Here is a 17,969-nt window from a genome sequence, read left to right as displayed (position 1 = left end):
TGGTTGGCACAACTGGTTGGGTTGGTGGGGGAGGGTCTGAGGATGGGGTGTGGGGGAGTTATGGAAAATCTAGCATGTAGAGGTTGAGGATGCTGCTAGACACTCTTCAGTGCTCAGGACAAAAAGTTATTTGGCCCATAATGCCATGTAATGAAGTTGAGGGAGCATGGGTTAGACACTTGGTCTAATTAGGAATTTCTTCTTTAATTAAGAAGATTCCACCAAAGATGCTGCCAGATCACTCCTCTTTTAGTACAATATATTATCTCTACTTAAGATAATTCTCTGTGTCTTGCAGCCTAAAAGAAAATGACACAATTAAGACAAAGGAAATGACACTATCCTAGCAGCAAATAGCATAGCAATGATAGTCACCAAAACTCTTGGGAAAATCCTTGTATTTTTTTTAACATTTTTATTGTAAACAACAAACAAACATCGTTGACATACATTCTTGACACAGTTGCAATCAGTGGCTCACAATATCATCACATAGTTGTGTACTCATCACCATGATCATTTTTTTGAACATTTGCATCTCTCCAGCAAAAGAAAGAAAAAAGAAAAAAACTCATACATGCCATACCCCTTACCCCTCCCTCTCTCTCATTGACCACTAGTATTTCAACCTACTCAATTTATTTTAACCTTTGTTCCCCCTATTATTTGTTTATTTCTTATTCATATTTTTGACTCATTGTCCATACCATAGATAAAGGAGCATCAGACACAAGATTTTTCACAATCACACAGTCACACGGTGAAAGCTATATCAAAATCCTGTATTTTAACTGTCGCTGGTAGCCTGATTTGAAGAGAGAAAATTAACTCCCTCCTAGAAGGATAAGTTGTAAATATTTTTTTGTTGTTCTCTTTAAAAAGAGATGAAACTTGCAAACTTAGTTATAAAGTCTTCTATCAAAGTTGAAATATCTGGACAATAGTTTTTTAAAAACGTACGATGAGGCAAAAACAAAACAAAACCTGTTGACCTAATTCTTAATACTTCTGGGGGCCTGGAATGAAGACACAAAATGTGATCTCTTGTTTTCCTAAACAGAAGTTGAGCCCATTACATAGGTACTTTCTGAATCGAAAAATGTCTCATGTCCTGGCCCTACAGAAAATGTTGGAATCTTGCAAAGTCACAGCTGCTTCAGTCTCATTTTGTGACTGGTCCCACTCTCTCCAGCGCAGCTTGCCTTTTGAAATATAGCACAGCAATTCAGCAGTATGTGTTTAAAGCCACTGACAAGGCAAGTTTTCTTTATATTTTAATCTCCTTGACTCAAAAGCTTTAAAACTCTTGACAAATACTGTTAAGCAATAGGGAGTACATTTTTCAAAAAGAAGATATATGGCAACTTTTTAATATTTTTATAACTGTGCATACTCTTATCAACCAGCTAAATGTACTTTGGACTCATGAGAGTGCGAAGGTACTTTTATAGGATGCAAAAAAAGATGTTGAATTAATTTAACCATCTGCAATGTTGTTGTAAGAAAGGATTTCTGTGACTTCATTCACTTACCATGTGCATTTTTAGATTGTGAAACAGTTCTTCTGAGTCAGATCTTTCGTTCTCCAGAGTGCTATCCCAGAGGACAAGAGAGCTTAAAAATTAGGGAAGATGCCATATTTTGACTTAAGTCAGCTGTGACTGGGAAAAGGAACAAAAAGTGAAATTAATATAGACCCTCTGAGTTTTGCTAAATGTCCAAAGGTACAGTGAGAAAAGATTACAGTTCCTTGCATAGATGCCAAGGAAATATGGGGAAAGTTCATTAATTTGTTTAGGAAATTGTTCTTTATAAAACAGGAGCTTAATGATCATATACAGAAAATCACTGCAAGTAACCAAAGTATTTCATTTAATATTATACATTTACTTAGCTTCCTTCATACTCTAGAACACTGTAAGTGACTGTCCATGGCATTTTATATATCAGAATAAAAAAAATCAAGTAATTGATCATTTTTCATATATTAAAGAATGAAACGAAATTAAATCTAAAGGATTCTATTTTTTTTCAGTTGGCTAAATGAATTGGGAACTGTTTATATGGGCTAAAAATTAAATTATAGCTAATGTAAATGACTCCTCAAATTTCACAGGTGAATAAGGTATCTCATTAAATGATTTTTTTCCAGATCTAAGTTTTCACCTTTTATGAAAACAAAACTTTTAAAACATATTAGGTGAAGATTTTTCCAAAGTGTGGAATATAATTTCCCACTTCTTAAATGCCCTGTAAAATAAGAAGTTTTCACTTGGGAGTTTTTAAACTTATGCTGGTTTGAAACTCTTACGTACCCCAGAAAAGTCATGTTCTTTTAATCCTAAACCAATCTTGTGAGGGTAGACCTATTGTTTGGGTGGTATCTTTTGATTAGGTTGTTCCCTTGGAGATGTGACCCACCCAATCGTGAGTGGGATCCGCTGATTAGACTATTTCCATGGAGATGCAGCTGAGCCCATTCAAGGTGGGTCTTGATAGTTTACTGGAATCCTTAAGGGATAGACAGAGAGTTTAGAACCAACATGGAGACCAGAGAAATGAAACCAAGACACAGACGTTTGCAGATGCTAACCTAAGAGATGAAATTCAGAGTGTGCCCCAGACCCTGCAGATGCTTAGAGTGAAAACCACTGAAATTAGAAGCTGAAAGCAACAAACCAGGAACGAGAACCAGCCTATGCCAGCCACGTGCCTTGCCATGTGACAGAGGAACCCAGATGTCAGCTGCCTTTCTTCTGAGAAGGCATCCTCTTGTTGATGTCTTAATTTGGACATTTTCGTGGCCTTAGAATTGTAACTTATAACTAATGCATCCCCTTTATAAAAGCCAATCCATTTCGGTATATTGCATTCCAGCAGCTTGAGCAAACCAAAACAAATCTGGAGGGAAGAGTGTGTCAATGGACTTTCAGGGATCTGAGAACACCTTGATATTATATGATATATATGAACTATGAAGACAGTCTGTGTTTTTGTTTTTTGTTGTTGTTGTTTTTTGATTTTCTTTTCTGCATAGACAGGCACCAGAAATTGAACCTGGGTCTCTGACATAGCAGGCGAGAACTCTGCCTGCTGAACCACTGTGGCCCATCATAAAGTCTGTAGTTTTAATCAGCTTCTGAAAGTGACACAGAGCTCATAAAAGTTTAAGTACCACCAGTACAACACAGAATATGTTAATGTTTTTGATTAATCAAAATATTCATTATGAATATCTACTATTGTGTCACCACACATGGAACACAGTGATGCTTTTAGGATATATTGAGGTGAATAGGTCTATATCCAGCCACTAAATGACTCCAGATTATTATTTTGAGTAGTAATAGTCAACAATAGACTGAGGATAGAGTCAAAATCTTGCAATGAATTAAAAAAACACTTCTTAGTCTATTTCCAGACATTCCTCAAAAAAAAATGCTTTCCTCATCTTTTTGTACTGAATATATAATCTAAGCCTAATTACAGATCTCAATCAATCGTTGACACATTAAAAGTTTACTTATTGTTTTGTGCATTTTCATTGCCTAGCACCGAGCATGACACAGTAAATTCTCAATCTATTGTGCAATTTGATTGTCAAAATGTTTATAAAATGAGACGCTTCAATGTTTATTCCGTTCTCTGCTCGTTCACAAAGGATGTCCCCTAAAATTATTGAGACCTATATAAGACCTTTAGGGTTTAAAAACCCTTTTATTTTTGTGGGTAATGAAATCTCTGAAAAAGCTTCAACTTTCTAACGTTCCCAGTCAGTTCCAATAGTGAAGATCCTTGCTCAACCACTGTGAAAACTGGGGCAAGTCACATTGCCTCATCAAGCCTCAGTTTTTTCATTTAGATGTGAGGGTGTTAGAAGAGAAAATGATCTCATGACACTATTTGGTTCCAAAATTATAAAACACTGTGTTTTGAAAGTCTGTTGTAATAAAATTTCAGAAAGGTAAATCCTGACTCTCAAGCACATAGATATATGATTCTGAGGTTCAAAAGGTTTTTAAAGAGAAATCTTCAAAACAATACCACCATGGCTGTCATGCATCTAAAATGAACATATGTCAAAGATTTTTTCAACTAATTAATTAATGAGGGAACCCATCAATTTAATGTTAAACCCATTTCAGAGAGTATTTCAAAAGCTAGATATTGAAAGGAAATATTAGGATGATATTGTTGGACTAGATATGAAACTAATTAATGTTTAAAGGGACAATAAACTGTAACCTAACATTAAGGGATCTTTTCCATCAGACAGAAATTGCATCTCTATACAACAAAAATTTACATGTGCAGTCTTGCCCTACAATGTTGTAAAATAGTTCACTCAATGGAAAACCACGTCCAACATTACACTAAAAAAAAAAACTTAGAGATTGTGGTAATTTCCAAGTTTTGGATAACTTTACTGACATTTGAATTATCTTTCATAAATGGAAGTTCTTGAATCTTGATTATACTATTTAATATCTTATACAAAGATATTTATCATCTTTATTTGACCCATATGCAATTTCCTTATCATATGTTCAGACTAGTGCTGTAAATGTGCCTTACCTTGTTCTGTGCTGATAAACATTAGAATTTCATAAAACAGTGTGTAAATGAATCCCTGTTTAGGTTTAATTATTAATTAGGTTTAAAACAATGCATATTTAAAAGTACTGTGGATTAATTAGATTAAAGCAATGTGTATTTAAAAGTACAATAGAATAAAGAAGCTTATACAAGTTCAGATTCTCTAAGTACGATGAGGATTCATTCAAGATATTTTATATTTTGGTATGTTTCCTGTGCACCTAATAAAGTTAATAAGTATTAATGCTAAAATGAAAACTTTGATCATAATCGTAAGACTCACCCAAGCATAGAAAAAGAAAACTAAAATTAAATCTTCCCTTGTAGTTTGTATCTGTTAACTTAATTTGCATACCACCTAAAACAATGCTGTATGTATACCAAGGGAAATTAATGAGCACTAATGATGATATAAAATATATACATACACAAGCACAATTTTAAAAAATCTTGGTTATTCAATTTTTTTTTATAAATAAAGTCAACAAATATTCCTAATACTTAACCTCTGAGAAGTAATCCATCTACAAAAGCAAATGAACCCATCTACAAACATAAAAGCACCTATCTTTCATTTTTAACATGTTTTATTACAGATTTTTAAAATATATATTTATTTTCATATTGGTTTAAAGAAAATAAATCATACAAGAATAAGCCCCTGCTTACCAAGGTAAATTATTCTATTTTAAATTTGTTATCAAATTATAAATAAACCATATAATGTGCTTCCATGAACTAAACCATAGCACAAACTGAGTGCATTTCCAATGCAGAGTATTCTCATTGTTAAAGTTAGAGGAAAGTAGTACTTACTAGAATTAAGAGCTTCTAATTGTCCTTCAATTGTCCATTATTTGAAAATAATAAATCATGAAATATTCACTGGTTGTAAAACAAAACACATTGTCAAAGAGCAAAGATGACTAAACTAGACCTTTCATTTAATATTAAGAATTTTAGCCTAACTGGAGGCAGTTAATTCAACCCACATCTGGCAGAATGAGGTTGCTCAAAAGCAGTATAGCTTGAGGCACAAAAGTAAAGCTAGTTATGGAGAGGTTATTTTGACATTTTACTATACACATTTGTATAAAATTAGATTCTAAAGACAACCTTCTAAGCTAGCCTTTATGGTATTGCATTTAATGGCAGTGCTGATTCACACCGAATTTGAGGAACTCTATCAGAACACAGTAAATATGGTATAATTTAGCAATAACTGGCAGAACTGGAAAACAGGACAGAATGTACTATACGCTTTCTTACATTTACATTTTAACTTTCAGAGAAACAAAAAGTCAGTAAGTCAACTTTTAAATAAGGGGTAGGGAATTTAGTGGTGGAGGTGGGAGATAGTGATGATTTTTTGGCAAATTTGAAACCTCTGCATGAATAGCTATCATATGTGACTGATGCTTCTGGGTATCTTCCAGGAACATGATGACTCAACACGAAAATGCTATATGTCCAAGTCTTTCCATCCTAACTAAAAGGTCAGTAGAGGAAGTTTGGGGAGAATTATTTGAGGCTTAACATTAACACTGTCCAAATTCATTGTGTCCATTCCTAGTCATGCACTTTCAATGAGAAGGACTGATCAGAGTCAAATTTTAATTTACTGAATTTTGTTCATAGCTATTTACACTGGAATAAGTAAGATAATATATTTAAACATACTAAAAACCTTGGACCTATTGTCAATATCTAGACAACATAAATTTAATAAAATTATAATTACATTGAACAAATTTTAAGAAAGCCACTTACTATTAAAGTATACAGAAATCATAGTATACACTTTGTAAAAAATGACAAAAGAACATCCATTTTTAAAAGAAAGATATTCTATAAGTACATTGTTTATTTAGATAACTTCATTCCTTAGAATTGTTTCATTTCTAAGACACTGGACACAACTTGGACCAAAATTGAGAGAGTAAAACTAACACATAAATGGTCAGATTTGGATTGTTGTTTACTGACAATAGAATAAATTTCTAAAAAGGAATTAAAAATGTGATCCTCGCTGCTCAGAGATGGCTGACTATTTGTAGAGACATGAGAGTAAATTCAGGTGGTATTGCATATAATCTGCGTATCTACTTAGAACATATTGTAGGCTCAGATGACATGGCAGATTATTTGCCTCAATTTTTTAACGTAGAGTTGCTTCTGGATATCTGCTGTGTTTTTAGCAATTAGCAGTAGAAGAATATCAAGAGAACAACGATTAGTAGTTGGTCAGGAGTGTCAAATGACATAAAATATGCATTATTAAAGAAGTCAGTACCTCTGATTTACATTGCTCTACTTATTTGACATGACATACATTTTCATAAAGTTAACTGGAATAATAATTGGAACCATTCTGTAATCAGTTAGATGTTGAGACCCACACAGCATGATGTACCAGAAAATACAAACAAAAACTGTTTGAGCAGTATGCTTTTAAAACCTTTTTAAGTCTGCTTACAGTACTCAAGTTTATCACCCATACATGGTCAATTCATTTATTTTTATGTATTCATCCATACTGCCTCATTCCAAGAAGTATTTTAGGTGGAAAACTTGATTTGAAAACAAAAACACAAAAGTACATAAATTCATCTAGCACTCTAACTACAAGATCATTTCATTATTCATTCATAGGTAATACTTTGGCTCCGTGTGCGTTGATGTACGTAAGAAAAATCTTGGCTCTCTGTTCTATTACATCGATCAGTTTTTCAATTCCTTGTCTACCTCCTTGGCTTTCCCAATAAACTTTATCAAGAAACAGAGACTGAAGAAGTTTCTGCCTTAAGTGCTGGCTTTTCAAAATAGAAACTGCAGATTCAGGAAACCTGAAAAGACAAAGTGACATTTTATCGTAAATATTGCTTGCAAATTTTATGTCTTGCCCTATTGCTCTACCCTTCATCAGTCTGGCATAAACCATGCTATCAAACGGTACTTTGAAAATGCAAACATTTTAGATACTGTCAAACTGACACTTTTCCTAATAATAATTTACAAGAAGAATGTGTTTTATGTGAACGGAATTTTCTATACCTTTCAGAACTTCATATTCTAGCATCTTACTTAAGGTAACTTTGTGTAAGCCCAGAAAGGCACAGAATTAGAAAAGGTTCTGTTTGTCTGGCAAAAATATTTTCCTTAATCTTAAAGTACATTTTCACAATAGAAACCACTTTTATCTATCAAGTAGAATAGTATTCTTGAAAGTGTCGTTAAATAAAAATAAAATGCCCACCTGCACTGGGAGTTGCCAGGAGCAACTGCATTTCCAAAACGTGGCAGAGACGTTTTTAAAGACAAAAACTGGCCAAGGCTGGGACTTTCCAAGAGGGTGGAGCTGTCCCAATAAAGTTGCAATTTTTGCAACTTAGTGTTTAGCTGGTCTCCGTCCTGTAAGAGTAACCTACTAAAAATTGACAAGTATGCCATACTAACCATACGTATCTGTTTCCCACGTTGTAAGACCCTCCCCCCAGTAAATTGGAATCTTAACATTAGCCAATCAGAACATTTCCTCACTTGCTTCCACATTTGCCCTATTTAAGGCCCTCAAATCACAGCGCTCCTTTCTACTTTGTGAATGGGAGGCTTTCCAATTCATTCATGAATTGCTCAATAAAGCTGTGGAATCTTAAATTGCACGAAAAGTTTTTCTTTTAGCAGTGTCAATGCTATATGAGAAAATAGGAAAGGCAAAAATGCTGATAATTTCAGTAAGGTGTCTTTCCTGAGCGGGAGCTGTACAACTGAATTTACAGTGACAATTCATAACGTATATAGAAAAATGAGCAGGGAATCATCCAAAGCTGCTAAATAAAGAAAAACTTCCCTTTGGTTCAGTTTACACTTCAGAATTTTGAGGACTTGGGGGCATTTATTTAGCTGGAGAATTAAACTTTTTCAAGTAAGTGAACGAAGCTTATGTTTTAGAGCCAGAGTCCTGCACAGTGAACATCTCTCTAGAAAACCTAGGGAATTTAGAGAGGTCCTTGCTGAATTACCTTAAGAGAGTAAGCTGTGCTTTCTTCTCTTCAGTTACAAAGTATAAAGGCAAGAGTCTGTTATATACATTAACTAAAGAACTCAGCATATTTCCGATTCAAAATCATAACTATTATTTTGCTAAATCCCTGAGTTGGCCCCTCCCAGCTCTCATTAAAATACTGATGAAAGCATAGTAAGTGTTATTAGAGTTTAATAGTAATCTTCAAGTAAACTCCTTAATCTTACTTAAAACTTCCTTAAGAACTAAAAAGAAACATATACTTTTTTTACAGTAAGTGTTGCCAGAAGTTTCAGGCCCTCTTAGCCCCTTTCCCAAATTTCGATGAAGCAAGCTGGAGATGACACACAGGGCACATGAATGCGAGAGATTCAGGTGCTCCTGTAGTTCTGACACTCAGAAAATCCAAAGACCTGGATGTGCTCAAGGCGTGTTGAGTAAGCACAGAAGTAAATACTGCTTAGAAAATGCTCTGAGCTCACCAAAGACAAGTAGTTCATAATCAAGTGGCGACAGTGTTAACTGATAATTAAATAAGTATTGGGGCTATGACGTATCAACAATCCATGATTTGTAAACTCTATGGACCTTCCACTAATTTAGCTATGGCAGAGTATATAAGATTAAGTTGTTAAATCTGAGGATTCTTTAGTGACCGTGCTGCTTTGAAATGATGTATGTACCCTAGAAAAGCCATGTCTTAATCCTAATCCCATTTTGTAAAGGTAGCCATTTCTTCTAATCCCTATTCAGTATTGTATGTTTGAAACTGTAATTAGATCATCTTCCTAGAGATGTGATTTAATCAAAGTGGTTGTTAAACTGGATTAGGTAGAGGCATGTCCCCACCCATTTGGGTGGGGCATGATTAGTTTCTGAAGTCCTATAAAAGAGGAAACATTTTGGAGAATAAGCAATTCAGAGAAAGCAGAATGGAATGACATAGCCACAAGAAGCAGAGTCCACCAGCCAGTGACCTTTGGAGATGAAGAAGGAACATGCCTCCTGGGGAGTTTCATGAAACAGGAAGCCAGGAGAAGCTAGCAGATGATGCCATGCTCACCATGTGCCCTTCCAGATGAGAGAGGAATCCTGACTGTGTTCACCATGTGCCTTTCCAGATGAGAGAGAAACTCTGACTGTGTTCACAATGTGCCTTCTCACTTGAGAAAGAAACCCTGAACTTCATCGGCTTTCTCAAACCAAGGTATCTTTCCCTGGATGCCTTAGTTTGAACATTTCTATAGACTTGCTTTAATTGGGACATTTTCTTGGCCTTAGAACTGTACCTTATTAAATTCCCCTTTTTAAAAGCCATTCTGCTTCTGGTATATTGCATTCCAGCAGCTAGGAAACTAGAACTAATCTGTAATAAATGAAAACAAACCAAACAAAATACCTGTCACTATTTTATACTGATTAGTAGGAAGATTCAATACGTGCACCTGGGATTAGCAAAGTCTTCATTATTGTTTTTCAATGTGGAAGTTACATATTTACTCCTCATAATGGATTTAAAGTTAAATCTTCTTGGAAAGGATAAATAGGATAATATTCATAATTATAAGTAGGAAATAAATTTTTCCCAGGTACTAGCATTTCTAAGAGGAAATCTAGAGATTTATGGTATCAACTCACTAGGTGATGTTTTATCAATGTTCATTTCCGGTGCATAAAATTTCCTTAGTTTAGAAACCTAAAAGAGAGAATCTGCCACTTATTCTGCTATCAACCCACAAAGCTCTGTGAGGACAGATATAACAGGGCAGGATGCAGCAAAAACTCACGAAATTAGGACTCGTGAAACTATCATACGATCGTAATTCTAAAGTTGAAAATACATAAAATCCACATACCTAAGTCATAGTGCTTAGGAAGAATTATATAAATATGCTTCAGAGTATTATTAATTATAGTAATAGTAATAGACTGAGCACAAAAGCTATTATAGAAAGGACACTGGAATTGGATTTGGAAGATCTATGTTTTCACCTCAATTTTAGGCTTACCTATGTGCTTTCCAGCATCATCTCGCTTCACACAGCTGGTTAGCACTTTCACTAATGCAGCTCAATATTTTAAGTCTCCAACTTACACTAATTTTTAATCAATCTAATTTCTGACTAAAATAGAAAGTATAGGGAGGGTAGTCAGCCTCACCATAAATTAGATCGTGAAATCTAGCCACAATTTCCATAGCTGGTTTGAAGCAGTTTAGATTGTACTGCTGAATTCCTGCCATTATCAACTAGTCTTAGTTTTCTTTATTTCCAATTAGATTTAAGATCAAGTTGCTGTGAGCAAACACTGCATTTTAGCCTTTAAGAGCCAGAACTCTTTCTTTAGCCCCCACATGGGTCCAGTCTCCGTTCTGTATTCTTTCTGAGCCCTCACAGATGCCCTGAAACTTTCAAAGTCTCCCCTGAATTCTTGGTCAACCCCCAGCACCGAAATCTACCTTCTTAACTAACTAGCTTCAGTCAACTCTTTCAGGCACGCAATATTTTTTTCCCATAATCTACATCTACTGGAAAGATTTCCAAATGTTGAAAACCCTCCCATGTGAATTTAACCTCAGCCTGCAATTCCTTAGTCATCAGATTGGCTCTCATTTCCACTGGTTTCCTAAACGTCATTCAAGTTTGTTCTGCCTTTGGGCATGCTGCCATGTCAACGTCTTAATTTCTGTTAGTTCTTCTCGTTCCCTATTTGATACCTATGAAGGTACTCTCTGCCACCTGCTTCATACCTGCCCTGCCAGTCCCTATTCCAGAGACCCCTGCATCTTTCAGCCTAACTCACATGGATTTTCACAGAAAAAGCCAAGCAACTTAATGGATGTGAAATATAACGAGAGCTTCTGTGGATAACGGAGACGGCCAGGTTCTCTGTTCTGTTCTATTTGGGTTTGTTTCCCTTCTCTGAACTTCCGTTCTGAGGCTCCATATTCACAGTTCCTTTTTAAGGCAAAATCAGTCAGACATAGGGCCTGAGCGTTCTCAGAACCTTACTACTTATTTAGTGCTGCCCTGTCAATGTTACCACATCATAAAACTTACTCTTTGATGCCTTCTAACAACTTGAAGTTCAAGTTATCTTCACTTCTGTCAAAGAAACCCTTATTGTCTATGAAAACCAAGTGCTTCGGGTTATGCTTTCGCTGGATAATGTGTGCTAGAGTCACCGAATCTTGGTCATCGCATTTTGGCCTCAGTCCATTCTGTACACAGGCATCTTCCTTGCGAGGTCTGAATCCACAGCAGTTTGTATCTAAGCGGTTATAAATCTGAAAATGGGAAACAAAAACAAAGTCCAGGATGCTGAGTATTAAAAAAAAAAAACCTTGGGAAAGTTAGATGCTTTCCAAAGAACTGATGCTTTCTGAATAGCTGGCTTGCCAGAATCTAATAGGGCCAGGCTCATTTAATTAAAGGCAACAGTCAGATAACTCCAAGGTTCACAGCCTTCTGACTCAGCCTGGGTTATAAGCATTTCCAGCTTCTGCTAATAATTGCAAAGACAGATCATTCAAGTTGGTTCTCCACCCTAACTACTCAGAGTTCCCATTGACATCACAGGTAGGCAGATGGCCAGAAGAATCTCTGACTCTTCATGACAGAATAGGCAGGCTTACATACCTGAAAGGTTCTATCTTGTTTCGTTCCTTGCATTAAGTAATAGAAAACTCGAGTTATCTCTAATAGCTTATGGCAACCCTAACCCTCTGTGACCTTCAGTATAACTGTGTCCAACCTGAAATAATATAGAATAGATCTATTGAAAATACATATGAGATCCACTAATGATACCTAAAACACTTCCTAAAGGCTCCAGCAGCATTATGAATAAGCGAGTAGAATGAATGGAACTTTGGGGGTTTATTTTGGGAAATAGGAGTATTACCCTTTAGAACAGGGTAAACAGATTAAGAAAGTGAGAACTGTGTTATTACCACTTCGTTTGAGAAAGGAAAGGAAATAATATTTATTATTTAGGGTAAAAAAAAAAAAAAAGGCCTGGGCTCAGGAGTCAGACACATGTGAAGTCAAATCTCTGCACTCATAATTCTTAACTCTCTGACCCTATAGAGATTCCTTCACATCACTGAGCCTCAGTTTAAATACCTATGTAATATGAATAATAATATTCACTTTGCATGGGTGTTGGGGTGATAAATGAAAATATTTGTATGCCCTCCGGCCCTGACCCAGGCACTTAAGAGATACTCAAAATATGGAAATTGTTTCTATTGTTAAGACTACACACTGTGTGAAGCAATTTACCTGCACACCTTCAAGGCAGAAGGTAATTCATCCATTTAAATAGAGGAAAATGAAACTCAGGTTAAATAACCTGCCCCAGGATAGAACAGTAGTAAGTAGCAAAATTAGGCTTTAGATACAGATCAGTTTGGCTCCAAAAGTGCATGCTTTTTTACTTCCACTACATCATTTTGAATAGTTTACAAAGGGCGAGACGAAGGCTAGTCAGAAGTTATACACATGTTCATGGTTCAAAAGATAGCTATTTAGACACTATAACTTTCGTTCTTTTGGCACTAAATTGCCATCCTTTTCTGCTCCTCCTGCGCTCTTGTTCCAAACCCTGGACTGGCCTAAAGAACTAAGAAAGGGAAGCAGAAAGTACAGTGCAAAAAATAAAGAGTGCGATTATCCATCCATTTGTTCTCAAAGAATCACCATGCCATTTTCCCATAATCACCATATGTTTATATCCAGCTATAATGTTATTTGCATATGAAAAAAATCGAAATATTTTATTTTGATAACAGTTATCAAGTCCTGTTATGTTGGACGTATGTGTTTAGAACTCAACCCTTGAGGGCAAAGTCCCCCAATCACTTCTAAAATACTACTCTGACCCCCAAGTTCCTTCTTCATTGTTGACTTAAGAGTAGTAGGGAAAGATCTAAGGACCTGTAGGCACATGTGTATTATTTTCACCACAAAGCCAGGAATATCAAGTGTTCTATTAATATTATATAATCATCACCTTAGAGTTTAGGTTCTAACTTTTAGTTCTTTTGTACATATTAGACTTAGATCTTTGTAAATGACAGGAAGCAACAAAAATTAGGGAAAAAAACTGATTTAGGTCATCTTTTTATTGCCTTACCAACATGAGAATGCTTCCACACTGTATTTTTAAAGTGCTTTGTCTGATCTAATTTTGAATCATTCAACAGTCGGTGATGATTTCAGCTCTTCCTTGATAGACAGGTGTGCCACTGAAGTCTAACAGACAGACCTTATTATTAAAAACCGGTGTGTGCGTTCAGCTCAACTTGTCTTCTAGAAAATATTTACCATTCATTTCTTTCACATCTACGTGCAGGTTTGGTGGTTATGTGAACACGAGTCTTGTGTATGTGTGTGTGTGTGTGTGTAAATCTACAAATGCACAATCAATTGCAAGGCCTCAAATAATCTGGGTTTTACTTTGTTTTTCTTATCCTCCAACAGTAGCTAACATTATGTCTTTCTTATTGTAGCCGTTGGTCAGCAGTATTTTAATTAGCTCTTAAATCTTTTCCTCTAGCTCTTCTCAGAATTTTGTTTATAGTCTTCCTTTGAATTCACATTCTATATACCAACAATAATTTGACCGCAAAACCATCATTCACTCCCTTATATTCAGTGCCATTTTATCTGCCAGTTAAATTAGTTATAGATTGAACATATTTCTGCTTACTTTTAGGATAGCTTACCTATTTTTTTAAAGCCTAATAAAGCAAATCTTAGATGGTTATGGATCCATAATATGGCTTTAATATACTTGTTTAGTGCACTCATTAAAGCAACCATTTCATTTAACTATTGCATAATTAAACACCATAGTTTGCATCTTCATTATATATGCTTTTAGACAATTATTCTATAAATAAGGTTATTCGAGTATAAATTTTGTCAACAAGGCAATCACAAATGAGGGCACATCATCATTATCATAGCTTGCTCAAATTTATATCTTCTCACTCTTTAGAGTGAAGAAAAGTCTCTGTGAGAGTGATCTGAGGCATCTCCAGAGCACTGCCAACCACCATTGGCCATAAAATCACTCCTTCCTCTGCTAGAAAAATATATCTTTTCAATGTTTACCTAACTAAAATTAGACTTAGAAAAATCCAGGTGTTCCAGCCAATTTTTCTGTTGTTGGTTGGGATATTTTTAGATATATTTCCTTCTCTACAGTTGTTTTTTTTTTTTTTTTGAAATTCCATTTTCCTGTTGGTAGTGTTAGTTTTTTTTATGTAGGAAAAAAGCATGTTATGAGTGACTCAGGTTATGCTCACATATGCCTCTGCTCACTACCCCAGCTTCCCAAGGCCCACTAGAAATCTGCAGAAACCCAACTTTCCACTCCTAAGCACACCTCTCAGTATAGCTATGTCTTCAAAATAGCAGGTCTATCAAAGCAACTGGTTAGTTTTTTCTTAGCTTCTTTTTCCTCAAAACAATGAGATCACATGAGCAGTTGCAGATAATATCTGAACAAAAGCAATAAAAAATACACTGAGTGCTGCTAATGCTAATAATGAAAACCATAATAGCTGTTATTTATTGAGTGTTTGGGATGTGCCAGTAACTGTACCTTTAACAATTTACATGTATTATTTCATATCATTCTCACAGTAACCTTAAGAAATAGGTACTATCATCAGACCCATTTGATAAATGAGGAAACTGAGATGCAAAGACTAGTTGGCTTTCATAATGTCCCTCATTAATGACAGGACTCAGGATTCTAACCCAAGTATCTATGATTTCACGGTTCATGCTCTTATGCATCCTGATTGTATCTCTCAGGTACCGCTTCCAAAGCTGTATAGCAAAACCAGCAATGACATTTGCATAGACTGTGAAACAAGACTGCACATAATGAAGACTGATTATAAGGTTTCGACAGATATATAGAAAGCATTTCAATGTGGGAGTTCAGGTTGGGGGGGAACCCATGAAGGAGAGGGTCTTGCAGTTGGGATTTAAGAGACATATAACAGGCAAAAGACAAGAAGGGAGGAATCAAAAGACATGTTTAGACAGAGGCTGTATTAGACCAGTGCATTTCAAACTATCTGTAGTGAAAGACTAGTTGTATTTCTTTTGTCTTCCCTGCATAATTCATGTGGACTATTGATTTTCTAAAATACAATTAAAAATTGTGGAAGCAACCTGGGTGTCTGTCAACCAATGAATGGATAAACAGTTGTGGTATATACACACAATGGAATATTATTCAACCATTAAAAAGGAATGAAGTTATGATACATGCAACATGGATGACCCCTGAAGGCATCATGTCAAGTGAAATAAGCCATACACAAAAGGACAAATGTTGTGTGATCTCACTTATACAAATCAATTAAAATAAGCAAACTCATAGAGTCAGAATCCAGAATATAAGTTACCAGCTCATATAGAGCTAGAACAAAAGGATAAGGCAAAAGAGCAGAGCGTCAGATGAAATAGTCAAAACACACACAAAAAACTGAAGAGAACCGAGACAAAAGAAGAGAGAAACTGAAGAGAGTTAAATGAGGAAATTCTTCTAACATAAATCAGTAATTGCTTTTATCCAAAGATTTCTCTGGTTCAATGATTTTAGTTAAAATAGATAACCTTGTGTATTTTTCTACATCTATTTTCCTACACCTCTTTAAGACCTCTCCCCAGACCCAGAATGGTACAAAAAAAGATACATGGGCTTATTTATTTGTCAGTTAAGAATGCTCTTTGGGGGGCAGTGTGATGGTGGCTCAGTGGCAGAGTTCTCGCCGGCCGTGCCGGAGACCTGGGTTCGACTCCCAGTGCCTGCACATGCCAGAAAAAAAGAGTGCTCATTGGAAAATCCTCCCACATGAACCTGTCTGTTGGTACCAGTGTATGGTTGTCATGTTATCAATGGATTTAAAAGTGCAACCACATAGTTTAATGAATGTGTTAAGAAAGTCCAGATTGTAGAGAAGTGCAACCTCAGACAAATCTTACCATCCTCATGAGCTTTAGTGATATTGGTGCAGACTAGTTTTGTACCTTGGGTGATGTACAAAGACCCACAGTTCTCACCACTTGCGCCTGTATCCTCCACACTGATCACCAGCGTATTTTGTACAGGGAAAGCACTCAATGTTTGGTTGAAAATAAAATGAAAGAATGAATATCGGTTCCACTCAGCTCACCCACTTAAATGTACTGCAGGTGGCTGCTAAAAATCCTCTCATTAGGGCCAGACTTCCATTTTCCTTCTGCCTATTTTCTTACAAAAGGCTTAAAATGGCAAAACTTAGAATCACAGAGAGTTAAAAATACTTTTGAAGATTCCAGGTACTCCATAGACTAGGAGAGTTTATTTCAGAAATGTTACCCTGGGACACTGCTTCTCAAACTTCTTTATTTCATGGCCCTTTGACACTCTTAAAAATTACTTAGGACCCCAAAAAGCATTTGCACATGTGGACTATTTGCCATGGCAGAAATTAAAACTAAGAATTTTTCAAACAGCTATTTCTTCATTCAGAAATAACACTGATAAGCCCACTAATTAGTATAAATAACATATCTCTAAAAGAAATGGTTAGGGGCGGGCAATGGTGGCTTAGTGGCAGAGTTTTTGCCTGCCATGCCGGAGACTTGGGCTTGATTCTCGGTGCCAGTCCATGCCAAAAAAAAAAACAAAAAGAAAGGAAATGGTCATACTTTCAGTTCAAAACATCAGAGAAGTGGAATTGTTTTTTCAAGTAAAAATGATGTTTCATTAAATAAGCAGCTAGTTCAGCTCACAATTTGAACAACTGCATGAGTAGTTTTCATCATGACATCCATTGTACTTCGGCATGCAGCCCAAATGTTTTGTGCATTCTTCCCATTTTGTCATGAAAAATATTAAAAAGATGCATATTTACAGGGAGAGATGTAATAAAATTACTAGTTTTTACTCCTTCATCAAGGACATTCTTGTGTAAACCTGGCCTTTGTTTTATACTTTATTTCCTGTGAGTCCAGTGGCAATGGAGAGTATGACGACTTCTCGGTACAGTTTGGTGCCCTCCCTTAATTCATGCTAAGACATCACCAGGTTTAGCCATGATTGTAATGGGCACCAAAGTGAAAAGGGCAAAAAAAAAAAAAAAAAAAAAAACCTCAGTATTATTATAAAAATATTTGACTTATAGGACCCTGTGCTGGTTGGAAAGGATCATGTACCTTAGAAAAGTCATGTTTTAATTCCTAATCAATCTTGTGGAAGCAATCGTTTCTCTTCATCACTATTCAGTAATGTAGGTTGGAAAATTCATGAGGTTACTGCATGGAGCTGACTCACCCAATTG

At 35.7% G+C, this 17,969-nt stretch overlaps 1 protein-coding gene across 2 annotated transcripts in view; it reads right to left on the bottom strand.

The window, feature by feature from the left end:
* Nucleotides 1–407: 407 nt before the first annotated feature.
* GASK1B (golgi associated kinase 1B) overlaps nt 408–17,969 on the bottom strand; it is an 85,088-nt gene continuing 67,526 nt past the window's right edge. For both annotated transcript variants that reach the window (XM_077139689.1, XM_077139688.1), the window contains exons 4-5: nt 11,680–11,906; nt 408–7,442 (exon numbers count right to left, since the gene is read on the bottom strand). In XM_077139689.1, the coding sequence (XP_076995804.1) occupies nt 7,235–7,442; nt 11,680–11,906 (435 nt within the window). In that variant the 3' untranslated portion in view covers nt 408–7,234. The remainder of the gene's footprint in view (nt 7,443–11,679; nt 11,907–17,969) is intronic.

This window comes from Tamandua tetradactyla, chromosome 22 (genome assembly GCF_023851605.1).
Source record: "Tamandua tetradactyla isolate mTamTet1 chromosome 22, mTamTet1.pri, whole genome shotgun sequence".
In the NCBI taxonomy this organism is placed as follows: Eukaryota; Metazoa; Chordata; class Mammalia; order Pilosa; family Myrmecophagidae; genus Tamandua; species Tamandua tetradactyla.
Note: the sequence above shows the minus strand (reverse complement) of the source record. Positions and strands in the feature narration are given on the sequence as shown.